A 22,598-nucleotide genomic window follows, 5' to 3' on the forward strand; every position below is an offset into this window, starting at 1 on the left:
ATAAGAATCCAATGTCTTTGTTCAACAGGCTCATCTCAGCTATCTGCCAATCACCCATTCCCACCACCCTTCTGAGTAATACCCCTCCCCACCTTCTCACTATATAGAAGGATCTGGCAACTTCTGTTTCAGTGTGTCTGAAGAAGTGTGCATGCACACGAAAGCTCATACCAAGAACTAACTTAGTTGGTCTTCAAGGTGCTACTGGAAGGAAATTTTTTTGTTTTGACTAGGGCAGACCAATGCGGCTACCTATCTATGAGTTGATTGAGATTTGAAAACTGGGCTAGGGAGGGAAATGAAGGGAAAGTGTCATCTTGGTGAAGAGGATAAGAAGAAGAGTTTGGATTTGATTTCCCGCTTTACCACTCTGTGAGATGAGTGGGGCTGAGAGACTTCAGAGATATGTGACTGGCCCAAGGTCACCCAGCAGCTGCATGTGGAGGAGCGGAGACGCGAACCCGGTTCCCCAGATTACGAACCTACCGCTCTTAACCACTACACCACTGTATGCTAAATACAACTGGGTTTATTCTGGAGTGCAGATTATGAATAATTGTTGCTACAGATGATTTTCAGATGGAGATGGGAGTTTTCTTTTCGGTGCCTGCCCTGTGGAACACCCTCCCAGCAGATGTCAAAGGACAAAACAACTACCAGACTTTAAGAAGACATCTGAAGGCAGCCCTGTTTAGAGAAGCTTTTAATATTTGATGCATTACTGTATTTTAATATTTTGTTGGAAGCTGCCCAGAGTGACTGGGGAAACCCAGCCAGATGGGAAGGGTATCATCTTTTTCTTTTTGTATTTTTAATATTTTTTATATTTTATATTAAGATTCCTTTATTTTGAATTTCGGAGGACACACATAGGAAGAGGACAGTTGGAGGTGCGAGGGACCTGCAAGGAACGCAGGGAAGGAAGGATCTCTCAGGGAGGGATACGGGGAGGAGAGGGGGTCACGCAGGGGAGAAGTGGGGGGGCCTGCCTTTCTATGGGTTGACGAATGATATGATATATATGATGTTGTTGTTTAGTCGTTTAGTCGTGTCCGACTCTTCGTGACCCCACGGACCAAAGCACGCCAGGCACTCCTGTCTTCCACCGCCTCCCGCAGTTTGGTCAGGCTCATGTTTGTAGCTTCGATAACACTATCCAACCATCTCATCCTCTGTCGTCCCCTTCTCCTTGTGCCCTCCATCTTTCCCAACATCAGGGTCTTTTCCAGGGAGTCTTCTCTTCTCATGAGGTGACCAAAGTATTGGAGCCTCAACTTCACGATCTGTCCTTCCAGTGAGCACTCAGGTCTGATTTCCTTAAGAATGGATGCGTTTGATCTTCTTGCAGTCCATGGGACTCTCAAGAGTCTCCTCCAGCACCATATATATGATACAAATGTCATAAACAGTATTTTTAGTTTATATCCCCCCCTTTCTCTTTCCTATACAATTGTATTTTGTAAGGGTAGTTTAATATTTTTTGTTCTACTTCTCTTTTTTGGTTTCCCCTCTGTATGAATTCTTTGATGCAAAGAGAGATGGACCTTCTGACTGAAGTTCTTTCCACATTCCAAGCAGTGATACAGTTTATGCCCTCTATGTACTCTTTGATGGGAAATGAGAGTGTCCTTCCGGCTGAAGCTTTTCTCACATTCGAAGCACTGATAGGGTTTCTCCCCTGTATGAATTATTTGACGGGAAGTGAGATTCACCTTCTGACTGAAGCTCTTTCCACATTGCAAGCACTGATAGGGTTTCTCCCCTGTATGAATTATTTGATGGGAAGTGAGATTCACCTTCTGACTGAAGCTCTTTCCACATTCCAAGCAGTGATACGGTTTCTGCCCTGTATGAACTCTTTAATGGAAAATGAGAGTGGACATCCGGCTGAAGCTCTTCCCGCATTCGAAGCACTGATAGGGTTTCTCCCCTGTATGGACTCTTCTATGCAAAGTTAAAGTAGTACTGTGCCTGAAGCTCTTCCCACATTCCAGGCAATGATAGGGTTTCTCCCCTGTATGGACTCTTCTATGCAAAGCAAGATCACCTTTCTGACGAAAGCTCTTCCCACATTCCAAGCATTAATAGGGTTTCTCCCCTGTATGAATTCTTCGATGGGAAGTGAGATGTGTGCTTTGACTAAAGCTCTTTCCACATTCCAAGCACTGATAGGGTTTCTCCCCGGTATGAATTCTGTGATGGGAAGTCAGATGGTGGCTGTGAGTGAAGCTCTTTCCACATTCAAAGCACTGATAGGGTTTTTCTCCTGTATGAGTTCTTTGATGCAAAGTTAAAGTAGTACTCTGCCTGAAGCTCTTCCCACATTTGAAGCACTGATAGGGTTTCTCCCCAGTATGAATTCTTTGATGCGAACTGAGATAGGAGCTATTCGTGAAGCTCTTTCCGCATTCCAAGCACTGATAGGGTTTCTCCCCTGTATGAATTCTGTGATGGAATGTCAGATGGTGGCTGTGAGTGAAGCTCTTTCCACATTCGAAGCACTGATAGGGTTTCTCCCCGGTATGAATTCTGTGATGGGAAGTGAGACTGGAGCTATCAGTGAAGCTCCTTCCACATTCGAAGCACTGATAGGGTTTCTCCCCGGTATGAATTCTTTGATGCGAAGTGAGTTGTGCGCTTTTATTAAAGCTCTTCCCGCATTCCAAGCATTGATAGGGTTTCTCCCCTGTATGAGTTCTTTGATGGGAAGTGAGATGGGAGCTATGAGTGAAGCTCTTTCCACATTCCAAGCACTGATAGGGTTTCTCCCCGGTATGAATTCTGTGATGGGAAGTGAGACTGGAGCTATTAGTGAAGCTCCTTCCACATTCAAAGCACTGATAGGGTTTCTCCCCTATATGAATTCTTTGATGCAAAGTGAAAGTAGTACTGTGCCTGAAGCTCTTTCCACATTCCAGGCACTGATAGGGTTTCTCCCCCGTATGAGTTCTTTGATGCAAAGTGAAAGTAGTACTGTGCCTGAAGCTCTTTCCACATTCCAAGCACTGATAGGGTTTCTCCCCTGTATGAATTCTTTGATGCAAAGTGAGAGTATTACTGTGCCTGAAGTCCTTGCCACATTCCAAGCACTGATATGGTTTCTCCCCTGTATGAATTCTTTGATGGGAAGTGAGATGGGAGCTGTTTCTGAAGCTCTTTCCACATTCTCTGCACTGATACAATTTCTCCCTACTCTGTGTTCTTACGTGTGCAGTGAGGCTATCCCTCTGAACGAAGCTCTTTCTTTGACGGGAGGTGTCATGGGAGCTCTGACGGATGTTCTCTCCACACTCTGAATATTTATATGACTTCTCTGCTATGTGGATTCTCTTGTGGTTCCCCTTGTTCTTCCCTTCTAATTCCTCACCTTCTGCAATGAAGAGAGAAGCAAATTAGTCTCAGGAGTAAATGGGAACTCCAGATAATTGAACCAAGTTAATGAATGCTTGTGATCGAGGAGGAACTAAAAATAGTTAGATGTGGGGCCTCTCTATAGTTTTCACTGCCTTGGTTGGCTGGTATTTGCTGACATATTTCTTGGCTTTTATCTGGAATGGATTTTGTTCTGGCTCAATCCTGGACTCCACTCCATCTCCAAGGTCACTCATCTCTTTGGTCAATCAAATGCAAACAGAAAGAAAAACAACAAGCCTGACAGAACTCATACACCGACCACTAATGATGAACCATGTTATAGATATTCCTGCAAATTTATTCTGCTATTTTTGATATGCAAATGGCATGCGAAGGCTTAGTCTTCATATCTGTATCATTTATTAGTCCTATGATCCTTGTTTTTAAAAGCAAATAAGAAGTTTTTCCAAAAAGAAAAAGACAACACACAGAGGCCCCATCTGCATTCAAACTGCAAAGCAGGATCAGTGAGTTGTCTGACATTGGCAGGGCATTCAGATCACAGAACTGGTTTTAGGCATTTAGAGCTGTGGTGACTGGGGAGCTGTGACCTATTTCTGGCTCAAATTGCCTGCAGATGACAAAGGTGCAGGCAGGCAGGTGGGGGAGCCCAAAAAGGTGCTCCCCTTCTCCATCTCCATCCGCCTGCCTGCCTCCCCCCACCCCCAAGCTGAGCAAGCCCCAATTCCTCTCCGGCACCATCCCTCCATGTCCCCATCTCCCCTCCCCTGGGACTCACCAGATCTCTCGGAGGTCCCTGGGAGGGAACGCTCAGAGGTTGTGGGGAGGGATGCAGGAGACAACCTGATCAGGTCAACTGTCCATCTTCCCCCTTCCATCCTTGCTAGGTTTGCCGGATCCGTCTCTTTCATCCTTCCTGAGGAGTCGAGGAGCCAAAACAAGCTAGAGGGTCCTGGGAGAGAGGAAGAAGCAAAGGGAGCCTCAGAGGCCCTGCAGGGATTTTCTGGCTGGAGGGGAAGCCTCCCAATATGTTGGGGGCCCCACCCACAGCAAAATCCCTGCTTTATCTCATTTCTGGCCAGAGTACTTTCCCTCTTCACCCTCCATCCCTCCATGTTCCCATCTCCCCTCCCCTGGGACTCACCAGATCTCTCGGAGGTCCCTGGGAGGGAACGCTCAGAAGTTGTGGGGAGGGATGCAGGAGACAACCTGACCAGGTTAACTGTCCATCTTCCCCCTTCCATCCTCACTAGGTTTGCAGAATCCATCCCTTTTATCCTTCCTGAGGAGTCAAGTAGTCAAAACGAGCTGCAGGGTCCTGGGAGAGAGGAAGAAGTAAAGGGAGCCTCAGAGGCCCTGCAGGGATTCTCTTACCCCTGGAGAAGCACAAATGGGGCGGCCCCTTCCCAACAGAAGCCCCATTTCTATACCTCTCCAGTGGTTCCAATAAATCAGGTAGGCTACTTGTGTGGCAATTAAAGACAAAACAAAAGGAGAGAGTAATAGAAAAATGAAAAATAATTGAAGATCCTCAAGAAATATGCAAAGAAAAATTAAATTACTATAGGAAATTTTACAATGAAGAAGAAGACCAAGACGAAATTCATAGCACAAAATAGACTCCCGACAATAGCAGATTGGAAAATAGAACAACTAAATGTACCAACAGCGATGATGGAGGTGCAGCAATCTCAAAAGCAAAGATAGGAAAGTCCCCAGGTACGGATGGATTACTGGCGGCATTTTATAAGAAGTTAGAAGATATATTATCAGAACCAAGGAAACAGTACTGGACCAAATTTTAAAGGAAGGAAGAATACCAAAATCATGGGAAGAAGCACTTATCACACTGAGACCCAAACAAGGAGCAGATCCAACACTAATCAAAAATTATAGACCTATATCATTGTTCAATCATGATTATTGTCAGAGCCGCTACCAGGTCCCAGCTCACAGAGGACCAACGCTAGCTTTAGGGCAGCAGCTGAAGAAGGAACAAAAAGGGTTTTCTTGTGTGAGTTTCTTGTGGCTGATTAGCTGCTCTCTCTGGGCAAAGGTCAGAGGGGTCAGGGCTTCTGTTGAGGTAGGTGATTAGCTGTGGGAGGAGCTTATCAGAGCTTTAGGGCAGCGGCGCGTGCAGTTTGATCCATATTTTAGATTTAGGGGAGCTAGTCTCAAACATTTGTTGGGGGAGACCTAGGTTTTTTGGGAGGGATTTATTTGTCCTGTCTTCACGCTTTTTATGATGGAGGACCACTGTAGCCACCCCCAACGACACGTTCCCAAGATGGAGGGTGAGGGAACAGCTGCAGTTGCCTGTGGTTCCTGCGCAATGTTTGCCATCTTGCCAAAGGTTGCAGGCAGCTTTACCTGCAGCAATTGCATGTTGATTGCCCTCTTAAAAGACAAAGTCCAGCAACTGGAGGAACGTGTAGCTACGCTCCAAAGAATTAGAGAGCTGGAAATCTTCTTGGAAGCAACAGAGCACACCGTCTCCACCAAGGAAGAGACAGGGGACTCCCCTGAGAAGGTGGCTAGTTCACCAACACAGGAGCCAGATATATGGAGAAACGTGACTCAAAGAAGTAGGAGGCCCAGGGTTCGCTCTGATTGTTTAGAAATACGCAATCGCTTTGAGGTCCTCTCCCCTAGCATGGAAGACAAAGAGCAGACTCCATTTGAGGATCTCTCCCTCATTACAGTCGATCAGGTATATGAAGACGAGGAGCAAAGGCAGTCCTCTGGGAATGTCCAGGCGACCTTGGAACCGACAGCTCACAGAAGAACCCCGACCAGACCTAAGAGGAGGCGTGTAGTGGTGATAGGGGATTCCCTACTGAGGGGAACAGAAGCAGTGATCTGTGGGCCTGACAAGATGTCTCGGGAAGTGTGCTGTCTCCCCGGGGCTAAGATCCAAGATGTAACTGAACGACTGCAAGGAATCATAAAACCCACTGACAAATACCCCTTCCTCTTGGTTCATGTGGGAACCAATGACACTGCAAGCAATAGCCTCCAGAAGATCAAAAGAGATTACGAGGCTCTGGGCAGGAAATTGAAGCAATTAAATGCACAAATTGTCATCTCATCTGTCCTCCCAGTTGAACGACGTGGCCCAGGGAGAGAGGGAAAAATATTGGAAGTGAACAACTGGCTTCGCAAATGGTGCAAACAGGAACGGTTTGGATTCTTAGATCACGGAATGCAGTTTCTTGAAGATGGACTTCTGGCAAGCGATGGGCTGCACCTCACAACGGTTGGGAGGAATGTTTTTGCAAAAAATCTCAGAAACCTCATCAGGAGGGCTTTAAACTGACTAATGTGGGGGAGGGAGACAGTGCTCCTGAAGGTAGGAGTCTATCAATCGATGAAGATGATCATCCAAATGTCATAGACCGAATGGAGCAAAGAGCATGCAGACCTAGTGGTGGGAGGAGAAAATCCTTAAATAAGAGACACGGGGGAATGATTAATGGACTTCAATGTCTGTACACTAATGCGCAAAGCATGGGAAATAAACAAGATGAGCTTGAGCTCCTGGTACAGCAAACTAAATATGACATAATAGGAATCACTGAAACCGGGTGGGATAAATCCCACGATTGGAATGTAATAATGGAGGGATACAATCTATTTCAAAGAAACAGACCAGACAAGAAAGGAGGAGGAGTGGCGTTATATGTCAGGGATGTGTATACCTGTGAAGAGATCCAAGATTTAGAACCTCAAAGCCAAAGTGAGAGCATTTGGGTCAAAATTAAGGGAGAGAAGAATAACAGTGACCTCATTGTGGGAGTTTACTATAGATCCCCAAGCCAAACGGAGGACATAGATGATGCCTTCCTGGAACAGATGGCCAAGCATGCAAAAGGAAGGGAGATAGTAGTAATGGGGGACTTCAATTACCCGGATATTTGTTGGATGTCAAACTCAGCCAAGAGCATAAGGTCAAACAGATTCCTCACTGCCCTTGCAGACAACTTCATTGTCCAGAAAGTGGGAGAAGCAACAAGAGGAACAGCCATTTTAGATCTGGTCCTAACCAATGTTGATGACCTGGTTAGTGGGGTAGAAGTGGAAGGATCATTAGGCGCGAGTGATCATGCTCTTCTGAAGTTTACTATACAGCGGAAAGGAGCAGCCAAGCGTACTAGGACTCAATTTCTCGACTTTAAGAAAGCCGACTTCATAAAGCTTAGGGAAGTGCTGGGTGAGATCCCATGGACAGTAATACTAAAAGGAAAGGGAGTTCAAGATGGCTGGGAGTTTGTTAAGAGGGAGATAGTAAAAGCACAACTTCAGGCAATACCAATGAGATGGAAACATGGAAGGTGCCTAAAGAAGCCAGGGTGGCTATCTAAAGAACTTTTAACTGAGTTAAGATTAAAAAAGGATGTGTACAAAAAATGGAAAAGGGGGGAAACCACCAAAGAGGAATTCAAACAAATAGCCAGCACGTGTAGACACAAAGTCAGAAAAGCTAAAGCACAGAATGAACTCAGGCTTGCTAGAGAGGTTAAAAGCAACAAAAAAGGCTTTTATGGGTATGTTCGTAGCAAAAGGAAGAACAAAGAAACCGTGGGGTCACTCAGAGGAGAAGATGGTGAAATGCAAACAGGGGACACAGAAATGCTGTACATTTCTTAAAGTCCACAATAATCTCTTTTGTTTTCTTTCAGCTAAGGAGGAAGTTGTTTTTCCTGCACCCCTCCCCCAACTGCTCAGCATCCTTCCTATAGGCCGCCTCCCCCTCTCCAGCCGTGATTAAACCAACCACCGTTGTATCATCTGCAAACTTAATGATCTTATTACTGGGGTATTTGGGGGCACAGTCAGCTGTATAGAGTGTATATAAAAGTGGGCTCAACACGCACCCCTGTGGCACCCCCATATTCATGAGAGCCACAGAGACGTGGGAATCCATCCTGACCCGTTGGGAACGGTTTGATAGAAAATCTAATATCCACCTGCACAAACACGGTGGAAGTCCCAGGTCTAATAGTTTGGGCACCAATCTATGCGGAAGAATAGTATTAAATGCAGAACTAAAGTCTACAAATAAAAATCTCACATACTTCCCTTTCTTCTCCAAATGAGTCAGAACAGCATGTAAAGCCATTGCCACAGCATCCTCCATGGATCTCTTTGCCTTGTACGCAAACTGGTAAGGATCAAGTCCTACTGGCAGATAAGATATGATACGGTTCCTTGCCAGTTTTTTGAAACATTTCATTATAATGGGTGTCAACGCCACAGGGCAAAAATCATTCAGACTATCTTTGGGTTTTTTGGCAGGGGTATTATGGTACCGGATTTCTGACAGGGTGGAACGGCGGCTTGGGCCAGAGACTAGTTAAAAATCTTCATAAAGATGCCTGCCAGTTGGTCCAAACAACCTCTTAGCACCCTGCCAGCCACCCCATCTGGGCCCATAGCCAGGGCAGCTGTTTACCAGCTCCATCTGGTACGCAGGCTGAGACCCTCCCTGCCCGCAGACTGTCTCACCAGAGTGGTGCATGCTCTGGTTATCTCCCACTTGGACTATTGCAATGCGCTCTACGTGGGGCTACCTTTGAAGGTGACCCGGAAACTACAACTAATCCAGAATGTGGCAGCTAGACTGGTGACTGGGAGCGGCCGCCGAGACCATGTAACACCGGTCTTGAAAGACCTACATTTGCTCCCAGTATGTTTCCGAGCACAATTCAAAGTGTTGGTGCTGACCTTTAAAGCCCTAAACGGCCTCGGTCCAGTATACCTAACCAATGTTGATGACCTGGTTAGTGGGGTAGAAGTGGAAGGATCATTAGGCGCGAGTGATCATGCTCTTCTGAAGTTTACTATACAGCGGAAAGGAGCAGCCAAGCATACTAGGACTCAATTTCTTGACTTTAAGAAAGCCGACTTCATAAAACTTAGGGAAGTGCTGGGTGAGATCCCATGGACAGTAATACTAAAAGGAAAGGGAGTTCATGATGGCTGGGAGTTTGTTAAGAGGGAGATAGTAAAAGCACAACGTCAGGCAATACCAATGAGATGGAAACATGGAAGGTGCCTAAAGAAGCCAGGGTGGCTATCTAAAGAACTTTTAACTGAGTTAAGATTAAAAAAGGATGTGTACAAAAAATGGAAAAGGGGGAAACCACCAAAGAGGAATTCAAACAAATAGCCAGCACGTGTAGACACAAAGTCAGAAAAGCTAAAGCACAGAATGAACTCAGGCTTGCTAGAGAGGTTAAAAGCAACAAAAAAGGCTTTTATGGGTATGTTCGTAGCAAAAGGAAGAACAAAGAAACAGTGGGGTCACTCAGAGGAGAAGATGGTGAAATGCAAACAGGGGACACAGAAAGGGCTGAACTCCTCAATGCCTTCTTTGCCTCAGTCTTCTCCGATAAAGAAAACAATGCCCGACCTGAAGAATTTGGAGCAAATGATTCAGCAAAGGAAACACAGCCCAGAATAACTAAGGAGATAGTACAAGAATACTTGGCTAGTTTAGATGTATTCAAGTCTCCAGGGCCAGATGAACTGCATCCAAGAGTATTAAAAGAACTGGCAGATGTGATCTCAGAACCACTGGCAGTCATCTTTGAGAATTCCTGGAGAACAGGCGAAGTCCCGGCAGACTGGAGGAGGGCAAATGTTGTCCCTATTTTCAAAAAGGGGGAAAGAGAGGACCCAAATAATTACCGCCCAGTCAGTCTGACATCAATACCAGGGAAGATACTGGAGCAGATCATTAAGCAAACAGTTTGTGAGCACCTAGAAAGGAATGCTGTGATCACCAATAGTCAGCATGGATTTCTGAAAAATAAGTCATGTCAGACTAACCTGATCTCGTTTTTTGACAGAATTACAAGCCTGGTAGATGAAGGGAACGCAGTGGATGTAGCCTACCTTGATTTCAGCAAGGCATTTGACAAGGTGCCCCATGATATTCTTGTAAAGAAGCTGGTAAAATGCGGTCTTGACTATGCTACCACTAAGTGGATTTGTAACTGGCTGACTGACCGAACCCAAAGGGTGCTCATCAATGGTTCCTCTTCATCCTGGAGAAGAGTGACTAGTGGGGTGCCACAGGGTTCTGTCTTGGGCCCGGTCTTATTCAACATCTTCATCAATGACTTGGATGATGGACTCAAGGGCATCCTGATCAAATTTGCAGATGACACAAAACTGGGAGGGGTGGCTAACACCCCAGAGGACAGGATCACACTTCAAAACGACCTTGACAGATTAGAGAACTGGGCCAAAACAAACAAGATGAATTTTAACAGGGAGAAATGTAAAGTATTGCACTTGGGCAAAAAAAATGAGAGGCACAAATACAAGATGGGTGACACCTGGCTTGAGAGCAGTACATGTGAAAAGGATCTAGGAGTCTTGGTTGACCACAAACTTGACATGAGCCAACAGTGTGATGCGGCAGCTAAAAAAGCCAATGCAATTCTGGGCTGCATCAATAGGAGTATAGCATCTAGATCAAGGGAAGTAATAGTGCCACTGTATTCTGCTCTGGTCAGACCTCACCTGGAGTACTGTGTCCAGTTCTGGGCACCACAATTCAAGAAGGACACTGACAAACTGGAACGTGTCCAGAGGAGGGCAACCAAAATGGTCAAAGGCCTGGAAACGATGTCTTATGAGGAACGGCTAAGGGAGCTGGGCATGTTTAGCCTGGAGAAGAGGAGGTGAAGGTGTGATATGATAGCCATGTTCAAATATATAAAAGGATGTCACATAGAGGAGGGAGAAAGGCTGTTTTCTGCTGCTCCAGAGAAGCGGACACGGAGCAATGGATCCAAACTACAAGAAAGAAGATTCCACCTAAACATTAGGAAGAACTTCCTGACAGTAAGAGCTGTTCGACAGTGGAATTTGCTGCCAAGGAGTGTGGTGGAGTCTCCTACTTTGGAGGTCTTTAAGCAGAGGCTTGACAACCATATGTCAGGAGTGCTCTGATGGTGTTTCCTGCTTGGCAGGGGGTTGGACTCGATGGCCCTTGTGGTCTCTTCCAACTCTATGATTCTATGATTCTATGATTCTATGTACAAAAGTCTTTATTGAAGTACAGTTTCCATTTTTAAGCCGTAGCGCGCAACTCTACGTCTTAGAAGCTAGACCGGCGAAGCTCCGTCTGAGTCTCCGCCTCCTGTACACCAACTTAATACTCTAGCCTTATTCCACCTCTTCCGTCTCTCCTTCCTCCACTGGGTCCCTCTGCCCCCCGTGGTCTCTTCCTTTCTGGACTCTTCTGACGCCGACCCCCCGGACTCTTCTCCCTCCTTTCGGCGGGCTTTAGGACCTGGCTCCCTATCCAGGCTACTTACTGTGCCGCCTTCCTGTGCATTTGAACTTGGCGCGCGCGCCCAGCCTACCACCTTCCTCTTGACCGTTCCCTCGCTCCCCGATGGAGGTGTGGCCACTCCTGACTCATGCCCTCCCGCTGGCGGCGAGCCGCCTGATCCCGATACCTGGGACTCCTACCCCCTACTGCGCTCTGGTGGGGAAGCTGGTCCCGATTTCCAACTGCTGCTCTCTGAGTCCCCTCTGGTCCCTTCTTCCTGGGGTGTCCCCCTAGGCGCCCCCTTGCTCTGACCACTGGCGCCCCTTTCTGTGAATCTTCCGATTCACTGGAAGGACTCAGAGACCTCGGGCCGCTGTCATCGCTCACCTTTCCTTCGGATTCCTCCCCCTCGCTCTCTGTTTCCTCCCTTTCCTGTGCCTCTGCTCCTGAACCCCTGACAATTATAAAATATTTGCCAACATCCTAGCCAACAGATTAAAATAAAGTATTGAATGAAATAAAAAACAGAGATCAGGCTGGCTTCTTACCAGGCAGACACATGCACAATAAAATGAGAAACATAATTGATATTTTAGAATATTTAGAAGCACGATCAGATAAAAAAGCCATTTTGATGCTGATAGACACGGAATAGGTCTTCGACAACATCTCTTGGAGCTCCATGAAAAAAACTACAGAAAAAACAGGACTCAGAGAAAATATTATTAGGGGTGTTGAGGCAATATATTGAAATCAGAGAGCCAAATTGATGCTAAATAGTGAAATAAGAGAAGTAAAATAAGTAAGGGGACCAGGCAAGGCTGCCCCCTTTTGCCTCCACTTTTTATTACGGTACTAGAATTCTTAGCAATGACAACAAGGAGTGACCAAGGCATAAAAGGTCTAACAATGGGGAAGAAGTCACACAAGATGAAGGCCTTTGCAGACAATGTAATTCTAACTACTGAAAATCTGGAGGAAAGCATACCAGAAATAATAGGGAAAATCCTTGAATTTGAAAGTGGCAGGATTTAAAATAAATAAAAATAAGACTAGTATGCTAGCAAAAAAATATGCCAACAAAGGAAAAAGAAGAACTAAAGAAAATATCAGGATTGGGAATAGTAAATAAAGCTACGTATTTCGGAATCTGGCTGACAAATGAAAACACCAACCTATTTAAAGACAATTAAAACCCTGACCAAACTGCGGGAGGCAGTGGAAGACAGGAGTGCCTGGCGTGCTCTGGTCCATGGGGTCACAAAGAGTGGGACACGACTAAACAACTAAACAACAACATATTAAAACATGGAAAGTAATCAATTTTGAATCATATAATAAGAAAATTGATATAGAGTATGGGAAAAACATAAAGTGGTGTTAGAACCTAAAACCCCCTGGTGGATTTCACCTCAAGAAGCAATAACTGGGGGAAAGAAAAATATGGAATTTAATTGGGCCACTTTCACTGCCTTGTTGTGACGAAGGGGCTTGAATAACTCAGAGACGCTATGAGCTAAGCTGTGCAGGGCCACCCAAGACGGACAGGTCATAGTGGAGAGTTTAGACCAAACCTGATCCACCTGGAGGAGGAACCGGCAAGCCACTCCAGTAGCCCTGCCAAGAAAACTCCATGGACAAAGACAACAGGGATATAAAAGTGATGATGCTGGAAGATGAGCCCCTCAGGTCGGAAGGCATTCAACATGCTACTGAGGAAGAGCGGAGGACAAGGACAAGTAGATTCAGAGCTGATGAAGCAGCTGGGCCAAAGCCGAAAGGTAAGTTGGATGTGATGAAAATGAGATGGCAAGAATAAATATTGACATCCTGGGCATCAGTGAACTAAAATGGACAGGGATGGGCGAATTCAGTTCAGATGACCATCATAACTACTACTGTGGGCAAGAATCCCGTAAAAGAAATGGAGTGGCCCTCATAGTCAAGAAAAGAGTGGCGAAAGCTGTACTGGGATGCAGTCTCAAAAAGGATAGAATGATCTCAATACGAATCCAAGGCAGACCTTTTAACGTCACAGTAATCCAAGTTTATGCACCAACTACTCGTGATGAAGAAACTGAAATTGACCAATTCTATGAAGACTTACAAGACCTTATAGAAGTGACACCAAAGAAGGATGTTCTTCTCATTATAGGGGATTGGAATGCTAAAGTAGGGGGTCAAGAGATAAAAGGAACAACTGGCAAGTTTGGCCTTGGAGATCAAAACGAAGCAGGGCAAAGGCTAATAGAGTTCTGCCAAGAGAACAAGCTGGTCATCACAAACACTCTTTTCAAACAACACAAGAGACGACTCTACACATGGACATCACCAGATGGGCAACATCGAAATCAGATTGATTATATTCTCTGCAGCCAAAGATAGAGAAGCTCTATACAGTCAGCAAAAACAAGACCTGGAGCTGACTGTGGCTCAGATCATCAGCTTCTTATAGCAAAATTCAAGCTTAAACTGAAGAAAGTAGGAAAAACCACTGGACAGGTAAGATACAATCTAAACCAAATCCCTTATTGTCAGGGGTTCAGGAGCAGAGACGCAGAGAAGGGAGGAGACAGAGAGCGAGGGGGAGGAATACGAAGGAAGGATGAGTGGGGATGACGACCCGAGATCACCGAGCCTGTCTAGCGAGTCCGAGGATTCCCAGAAGGGAGCGCCAGCAGCCAGAGCAAGGGGGGAGAGCAGGGGGACACCCCAGGAAGAAGGGTCCAGAGAGGGATCAGAAAGCAGCAGTTGGAGATCGGGACCCACGTTCCCAGCCGGGAGCAGCGGGGAGAAAGGGGACCAGATAGCGGGCTCCGGAGACTTTCAGAAGGAGGGAGGGCATGAGTCAGGAGTAGTCACGCCCACCTCGGGGAGCGAGGAAACGATCAAGAGGAAAGTGGAGAGTTGGGCGCGCGCGCCAAGTTCAAATGTAACGGAAGCTGGCGCAGTCAGCAGCCCAGAGAGTGAACCGGGTCCCAAAGCCCGCCGCAAGGAGGCGGAAGGGTCAGGGGGGTCCGCGTCAGAAGAGAGTAGGAAGGGAGAGACCCAGGGGGGCAGGAGGACCCAGAGACGGAAGGAAAGGCGCAGGAGGTGGAGCAAGGCTAGGGTATTAAGCTGGTGCGCTAGAGGCGGAGACTCAGACGGGTCTTCGTCGTTCTGACCTAGAAGAAGTAGGGCTGCACGTTGCAGTTTGGAAATGGAACCTGTAATCCAATAAAGACTCTTTGAAACTGAACGCTGGCTGACTTGGTCCTATGTGAGCTGGGACTGGGCGGCAGCCCTGACACTTATGAATACACAGTGGAAGTGAGGAACAGGTTTAAGGATTTAGATTTGCTGGACAGAGTGCCTGTCTAAACGACTAAACAACAACAATAAATAATAAGTTATTATTCTTATTCTTCTTATTATTTAGAAAGCAGTGCTAATAACAAGGCCAGGGGAAGTGATGATATTCCAGCTGAACTATTTAAAACTTTAAAAGAGGATGCTGTTAAGGTGCTACACTCAATATGCCAGCAAGTGTGGAAAACTCAGCAGTGGCCAGAGGATTGGAGAAGATCAGTCTACATCCCAATCCCAAAGAAGGGCAGTGCCAAAGAATGCTCCAACTACCGCACAATTTCACTCATTTCACACGCTAGCAAGGTTATGCTTAAAATTATACAAGGCAGGCTTAAGCAGTATGTGGACCGAGAACTCCCAGAAGTGCAAGCTGGATTTAGAAGAGGCAGGGGAACCAGAGACCAAATTGCAAAAATGCGCTGGATTATGGAGAAAGCTAGAGAATTCCAGAAAGACATCTACTTCTGCTTCATTGACTATGCAAAAGCCTTTGTCTGTGTCGACCACAGCAAACTATGGCAAGTTCTTAAAGAAATGGGAGTGCCTGATCACCTCATCTGTCTCCTGAGAAATCTCTATGTGGGACAAGAAGCTACAGTTAGAACTGGATATGGAACAACTGATTGGTTCAAAATTGGGAAAGGAGTAGGACAAGGCTGTATTTTGTCTCCCTGCTTATTTAACTTATATGCAGAATTCATCATGTGAAAGGCTGGGCTGGATGAATCCCAAGCCGGAATTAAGATCGCCGGAAGAAATATCAACAACCTCAGATATGCAGATGACACAACCTTGATGGCAGAAGTGAGGAGGAATTAAAGAACCTTTTAATGAGGGTGGAAGAGAAGAGCACAAAATATGGTTTGAAGCTCAACATCAAAAAAACGAAGATCATGGCCACTGGGCCCATCACCTCCTGGCAAATAGAAGGGGAAGAAATGGAGGCAGTGAGACAATTTACTTTCTTGGGCTCTAGGATCACTGCAGATGGTGACAGCAGTCACAAAATTAAAAGACGCCTGCTTCTTGGGAGAAAAGCAATGACAAACCTAGACAGCATCTTAAAAAGCAGAGACATCACCTTGCCAACAAAGGTCCGTATAATTAAAGCTATGATTTTCCCAGTAGTGATGTATGGAAGTGAGAGTTGGACCATAAAGAAGGCTGATCACCAAAGAATTGATGCTTTTGAATTTTGGTGCTGGAGGAGACTCTTGAGAGTCCCATGGACTGCAAGAAGATCAAACATATCCATTCTGAAGGAAATCAGCCCTGAGTGCTCAATGGAAGGAAAGATCCTGAAGCTGAGGCTCCAAGACTTTGGCCACCTCATGAGAAGAGAAGACTCCCTGGAAAAGACCCTGATGTTGGGAAAGATGGAGGGTACAAGGAGAAGGGGACGACAGAGGACGAGATGGTGGGACAGTGTTCTCAAAGCTACCAGCATGAGTCTGACCAAACTGCGGGAGGAAATAAAACACCACCTAACAGGGTGGATCCAGTATCACCAAATAAATGAGGTCTTCAAAGCTGTCAAGAAAAAGGGTTTTGCAATTTCAGTATTGGATAAAGAATTATTACAAAACAAAAGTAATTTTTGAAATGTATGGAACCTTATTGGAGGGGATATGGATGAACAGGTAAAGGTGGTAATGATCAAATTGGCTATGGATTTAGGGAAACCTATTCAATTAACATCATGGGGAAAATTATGGAAGGAGAGTTGGAATTTTATGGCTTGTGAGGCAATAACAGAAAATTTGATAAAGATGTTTTATAGATGGTATTTAACCCCCAGCCAAGATATGTAAAATGTATAAAAGAAAGTCAAAATTATGTTGGAGGTGTAACCAAGTAGAGGGGACACTTCTGCATATGTGGTGGCCATGTGATAAAATCAAGGGCTTCTGGGATACGGTGTATGAAGAACTAAAGAAAAGATTTGAACAAAATTTTGCCCCCCAAAAAACAGAAACCTTTTTATTGGGAATATTGGATGTAGATATACCAAAGGAAAATAAGGAAATATTTATTTATGCCACAGTGGCAGCGAGAACATTAATTGCCAAAAACTGGGGGAAAGGAAATTATTCTGACAAAAAAAAGCTCTCTTTCGAGGAGGGTCTGTGACACTTGGGGAGAGACCACAAATTTTGTAACTACTCCAGGTCAACGCTATCTTTCCCCTTAATTCTTCATGAAGTTTCCTAATACCAGTTATACCATATGCCTTATACCATTTTATAAATTCTATGATTATACCTGCTGTGTTTTATTTAATGGAAATTGAGACTGGTTTCCTAGGTGAAGCTTTTTCCACATTCTAAACAGTCCCCTGGAGGAAATATTTCATGGAAAATTAGATTCACCAACTGAATGAAGCTCTTTCTACATTCCAAGCACTGATCTGGTTTCTGACCTGCATGAAGCTTTTTCCAAACACTCCCCTGTATGAAGTATCTCATGGGAATTGAGAATGGAGCTGCGAAGGAAGCTTTCCCAACATTTCAAGCACTAATTTCTTCCCCCCGTTAGTTCTTTCATGTGAAGTGAGGCTCTCCTTCTGAACGAAGAGCTTTCCTTGATGGGAAGTGGACTGGGAGCTCTGACTCAAGTTCTCTCCACACTCTGAATACAGTGGTGCCCCGCAAGACGAAATTAATTCGTTCTGCGAGTTTCTTCGTCTTGCGGATTTTTCGTCTTGCGAAGCACGGCTATTAACGGCTTAGCGGCTTTAAGAAAAAGGAAACAAACTCGCAAGCACTCGCAAGACGTTTTCTTCTTGCGAAGCAAGCCCATAGGGAAATTCGTCTTGCGGAACGACTCAAAAAACAGAAAACTCTTTCGTCTTGCGTGTTTTTCGTTTTGCGAGGCATTCGTCTTGCGGGCTACCACTATATTTATATGGTTTCTCCATTGTGAGGATTTTCTTATTGTCTCCATTCTTCTTCCTCTCCAATTCACCACCTACAACCTACAAACCATGGCAGTATTATTAATTAATTAATTAATTAGCCTCAGGAATAGACAGTCTGAAATTATTGAACAATGCAACATGAATACTTGTGAATGAGGAAAAAGGGAAGGGAGTTACTGCCTTTTTTGGCTGATATTATCTAACTTAGGGGGGCCACTAGGAGGCGCATCGGAAGATGGCCGACATTAACATCTCTCCAACCCACACGAGGTAATTTGGAGGCTATGATGGGAGTCAATTAGCCTCCCTAACCCACTCAGGATGGTGAGTGGGACTGCCTTGCCTGCTGTGCCCGATACCACCCCCGGATTTTCAGGGGATGGGGGCACTAGGCACAAAGCCCTCCTGTGGGATCTCGGCACTCCTGGACGCTGTCTCTGATTCGCGCCACTAGCTGCAAGAACTTCAAAAGAAACAATTTGGAAGACAGAAAATGCACATATTTCAAGAAAAGACTGCAACAGAAGAGATCTCTGGAAAACAAGACAAGGTTAAACTGTGAGAAGATACGTCAAGATACGGTACGGCAAATGACTGATGGGGGAGGGGGGAAAAACCTTTCCTTTCGTTCCTTTTGTGATTAAATAAGAACCCCCCCTCCCCCTCACGAGTCAGAAATGTCGCTTTAAGGACTTAAGCTGTGGATTTAAGGCTGTGTGGAGATAAACTTTCGAACCAAAGTATGTTTTAAGAAGAGCGTGGAATGTATAAGAGCTTTGCAGTGACGCAGTTAAAAATGCCGTCGCCATCTTGGGAAGTGCTGTCGGAGGACTGAGTCCGGGTGGAGAAACAGAGAAAGGGAGTTGTTTTTATATTGTGGGAGAAACTCCTCGATGAGGACTCAAGAGAGACAGCTTTATAATTAATGATGGAAAGAGCGACGTTATCTATGAAGGCGTTGATATATGGAAACCATCTGGAACTGAGGACTGGAAGGACGGAAAAATCCACACAGGAGTATTATTGGTGTTTATTAGCTTAAGGAGACTATCAGAAGAGATCTTAAAGGATAAATAGAAAATATATGAATAATATGTGATGTGGAAACAGCAAGATAAGACTGGATGGATTTATGAACATCTGTTTGGACTGATTTGGACATAAACGCAGTAGCAAGAAGAGGATCAGAACCCCCCCTTCGGATCTTGAAAGATGGGACCCCCTAACAAAAATTTAAAATTCGGCTCTGTAATTTGGAATTTATATGATGTGGTTTGATTTGATGTGATTGGCTGTTTAATAAAAATTTATTTTTAAAAAAAAGATATTATCTAATTTATTTATGGGAACCAGAGATTCAAAAAGCCTGGCTCTTTCCAGGGATGGATTTAATTTGGCTCAGTCGTGGAATCCGCTCCAACTCCAAGCTCAGTCATTTCTTTGCTCAACCAAAAACAGAGAGATGCAGAAAGGGAAACAGAAAATTAGACAGGATGTACCTCCATGTCCTTAATATCTCTGAAGCCTACATGGAAGAAGGCCTGGGCAGCTCAGAGCAGCCTCATCCTGGTTGGAAAAGGCAGGACTGGTGGAAGAATATTCCCAGACAGAACAGGAGATGCATCTCCTATGGAGAGTTGTGGGTGTGTTAACATCTCAGATGCTGCAGGGGGCGCTATGGGGCTCCCTCAAAATAGAGGAGGTTTGTCCTTCAGAGATCTGTATGGAATTTCAAAGCTGATCTTATGATCCAGCAGGGAGCCTTACCAGAGAGGCCACGATCCCAGGATTCTCCTCCTCGACTTCCTTCTGCAGAGCTCTCTGGTCAGGATCCAGCAAAGCCCAGTCCTCCTCTGTGAAAGGAACAGCTACGTCTTCAAAGCACACTGGACCCTAAGAGAAAAAGGGAGAAGAAAGATGATATTTTTCTACACATTGCTCTCTTCTTTTCTGAAACAATTTTGTTGTGTATTTAAATGATGGGTTTTAATCTTTGTGTATATGGGGGAATTCCACAAAATAATATTTTATTATCTATATGGCACTCATCTTCATGGAAATCTTTGCAAGCATTCCCATTTTCCAGATGGAAGGACCTCCTCTCCCTTCATCTGGTGGGGTGGACCCTCCCCCTGCCCTCAAGCCAACTTCAAGGGGCACCAGGAGGGGGAGGGGAGGGAATGGTTGGCTGGTTGGCATCCGTCTGTCTTAGGAGACCATGGAAGAGTGTGTCTTTGGGAGTGAGATCCAGTTGTTGGAAGGTAACAGCGCCAGCCGTGGGTGTGGAGAGCGACAGGGGAGAGACATGTGTTGTTGCATCTGGGACACAGGAAGTGGTCTGGAGATGCAGACGGGCTTTTCTCCTCCCTGTGCTCCCCCCACGTGGGAATGTTCCCCTCTGGCTGCAGCCTCTGTTCCCAAAGGTGACTTTTCCCTCCCTCTGAAGGGGGTTTATTTCCTTGACCCAAAGCCCCCCCCCCAAAAGGAAGGCAGCATCTGGATCCCAAGGAAGAGCAGAGCTGCAGACCTCCTGTGAAGTGGCCCCTCCCTGGCTTGCCAGAGAGGACAAGGGAGGACCCTCTGCTCCCTGACTTGGGGGTCTCCCCACACTGTGCATGATCTGAGCAGGGACCCCCCTGCCCCTCCCTGCCCCCCTGGGACCCCCTTCTCCCCATTGCACCCTCAGGGGTAAGAGAGAGGAGACTCACCCGAGTCCAGGAGGGGCTTTTGCAAAGGAGAGAGAAGAAAGCAGGAAGGGAGGGAGGGGGAGGGGGGAATTTAGCCATGGAGGACCTTCACACCCCGTCCTCTCTAGGAATCCCGCTCTGCTCCTTTTAACCCTTGCCAAGCCGAGTCCTCCCCTCCCTCTCCCTGCCTGCAGTTTTCCTGCTTCTGCGCCTGCGCTCTAGGGGCTGCCCCCCTTCCCCCCCTCTGCCCCACGGAGCCCACATCCAACCAGACTAACTGCAAGGAAGAGGGGGGGTCCATGGGGGGGTTGCCTCGGCTCTCCCCCAACATCGAGGCTCCTGGATCCCGAGGAAAGGCTGGGAGAGAGAAGAGGCGAAGGGCTGCCTAGTGGCGGGAGGTGCCTTATAATAATAATAAATTTTTATTTATATCCCGCCCTCCCCAGCCAAAGCTGGGCTCAGGGCGGCTAACAACAAACAGAATAATCCAACATTCTAAAAACATTCATTATGAAATTAATTAAAATCAAATTAATGGCAACCATTAAGCAACATTCTGTGCCGATTGCCAGAGGAGGGGGTCAGGCTGTGCCCTGACCAAAGGCCTGGTGGAACAGCTCTGTCTTGCAGGCCCTGCGGAAGGATGTCAGGTCCCGCAGGGCCCTAGTCTCTTGTGACAGAGCGTTCCACCAGATTGGAGCCGCAGCCGAGAAAGCCCTGGCTCTGAGGCTAGCCTAAACACTCTGTGGCCTGGGATCTTCAGGATGTTTTTATTTGCAGACCGTAAATTTCTCTAAATAAAAAAAATTCCTTCCAGTAGCACCTAAATTTCTCTGTGGGACATACCAGGAGAGGCGGTCCCGTAGGTACGAGGGTCCTAGGCCGTATAGGGCTTTAAAGGTTAAAACCAGCACCTTAAACCTGATCCTGTACTCCACCGGGAGCCAGTGCAGCTGGTATAGTACCGGATGAATATGATCTCGCAGCAAAGACCCCATAAGGAGTCTCGCCGCGGCATTCTGCACCCGCTGGAGTTTCTGGGTCAGTCTCAAGGGCAGCCCCACATAGAGCGAGTTACAATAATCCAGTCTGGAGGTGACTGTCGCATGGATCACAGTGGCTCGGTCAGGGCGAGAGAGGTAAGGAGCCAACTGCTTAGCTTGGCGGAGATGAAAAAATGCTGCCTTTGTTATAGCTGTAATCTGCGCCTCCATAGAGAGGGAGGTATCGAAGATTACACCCAAACTCTTAACGGACGGTGCTGGTACTAATTGCACCCCCGCAAGAGATGGGAGTTGCCCCCTCAATCCCATATCGTCCCGCCCCAGCCAGAGGACCTCTGTCTTCGAAGGATTTAACTTCAACCGGCTCCCACGTAACCATCCAGCCACAGCTTCCAGACATCTGGTAAGTGTGTCTGGGGCCGAGTCAGGATGGCCATCCATCAACAGATAGAGTTGGGTGTCATCGGCATACTGATGGCAACCCAGCCCAAAACTCCGAACAAGCTGGGCGAGGGGGCGCATAAAGATGTTAAAAAGCATCGGGGAGAGAATCGCACCCTGAGGCACTCCACACACCAAGGAGTGGCGCGATGACAATTCCCCCCCCAAGCGCCACCCTCTGTCCCCGACCAGAGAGAAACGAGCGCAGCCATTGAAGGACTGTGCCCTGGATCCCCACGTCGGCAAGGCGGTGGTCCAGGAGTTCGTGATCGACCATGTCGAAGACTGCTGACAGGTCTAGAAGAATTAGCAGCCCCGACCCGCCTCGATCCAGCTGCCTGCGGAGATCATCTGTTAGGGCGACCAGAGCCATCTCGGTCCCATGGCCAGTGCGGAAGCCGGACTGGAATGGATCCAGAGCCGATGTTTCATCCAGAAACCTACCAAGCTGTTCAGCAACCGCTCTCTCAATCACCTTACCCAGGAATGGAAGATTCAAAACCGGGCGGTAATTGGATAGATCTAAAGGATCTAATGAT

At 46.4% G+C, this 22,598-nt stretch overlaps 2 protein-coding genes across 2 annotated transcripts in view; one reads left to right on the forward strand and one right to left on the reverse strand.

Moving 5' to 3' along the window:
* The window catches only part of LOC310702287 (uncharacterized protein), a 213,331-nt gene that overhangs the window by 156,385 nt on the left and 34,348 nt on the right, over positions 1-22,598 (reverse strand). Inside the window, exon 3 of the mRNA XM_083493693.1 lies at positions 4,154-4,327. Within this exon, the coding sequence (XP_083349819.1) occupies positions 4,154-4,327 (174 nt within the window). The remainder of the gene's footprint in view (positions 1-4,153; positions 4,328-22,598) is intronic.
* The window catches only part of LOC310702297 (uncharacterized protein), a 636,573-nt gene that overhangs the window by 61,532 nt on the left and 552,443 nt on the right, over positions 1-22,598 (forward strand). The window lies entirely within an intron of this gene.

This window comes from Podarcis liolepis, assembly GCF_965112155.1.
Source record: "Podarcis liolepis genome assembly, chromosome: 2".
Taxonomy (NCBI): Eukaryota; Metazoa; Chordata; class Lepidosauria; order Squamata; family Lacertidae; genus Podarcis; species Podarcis liolepis.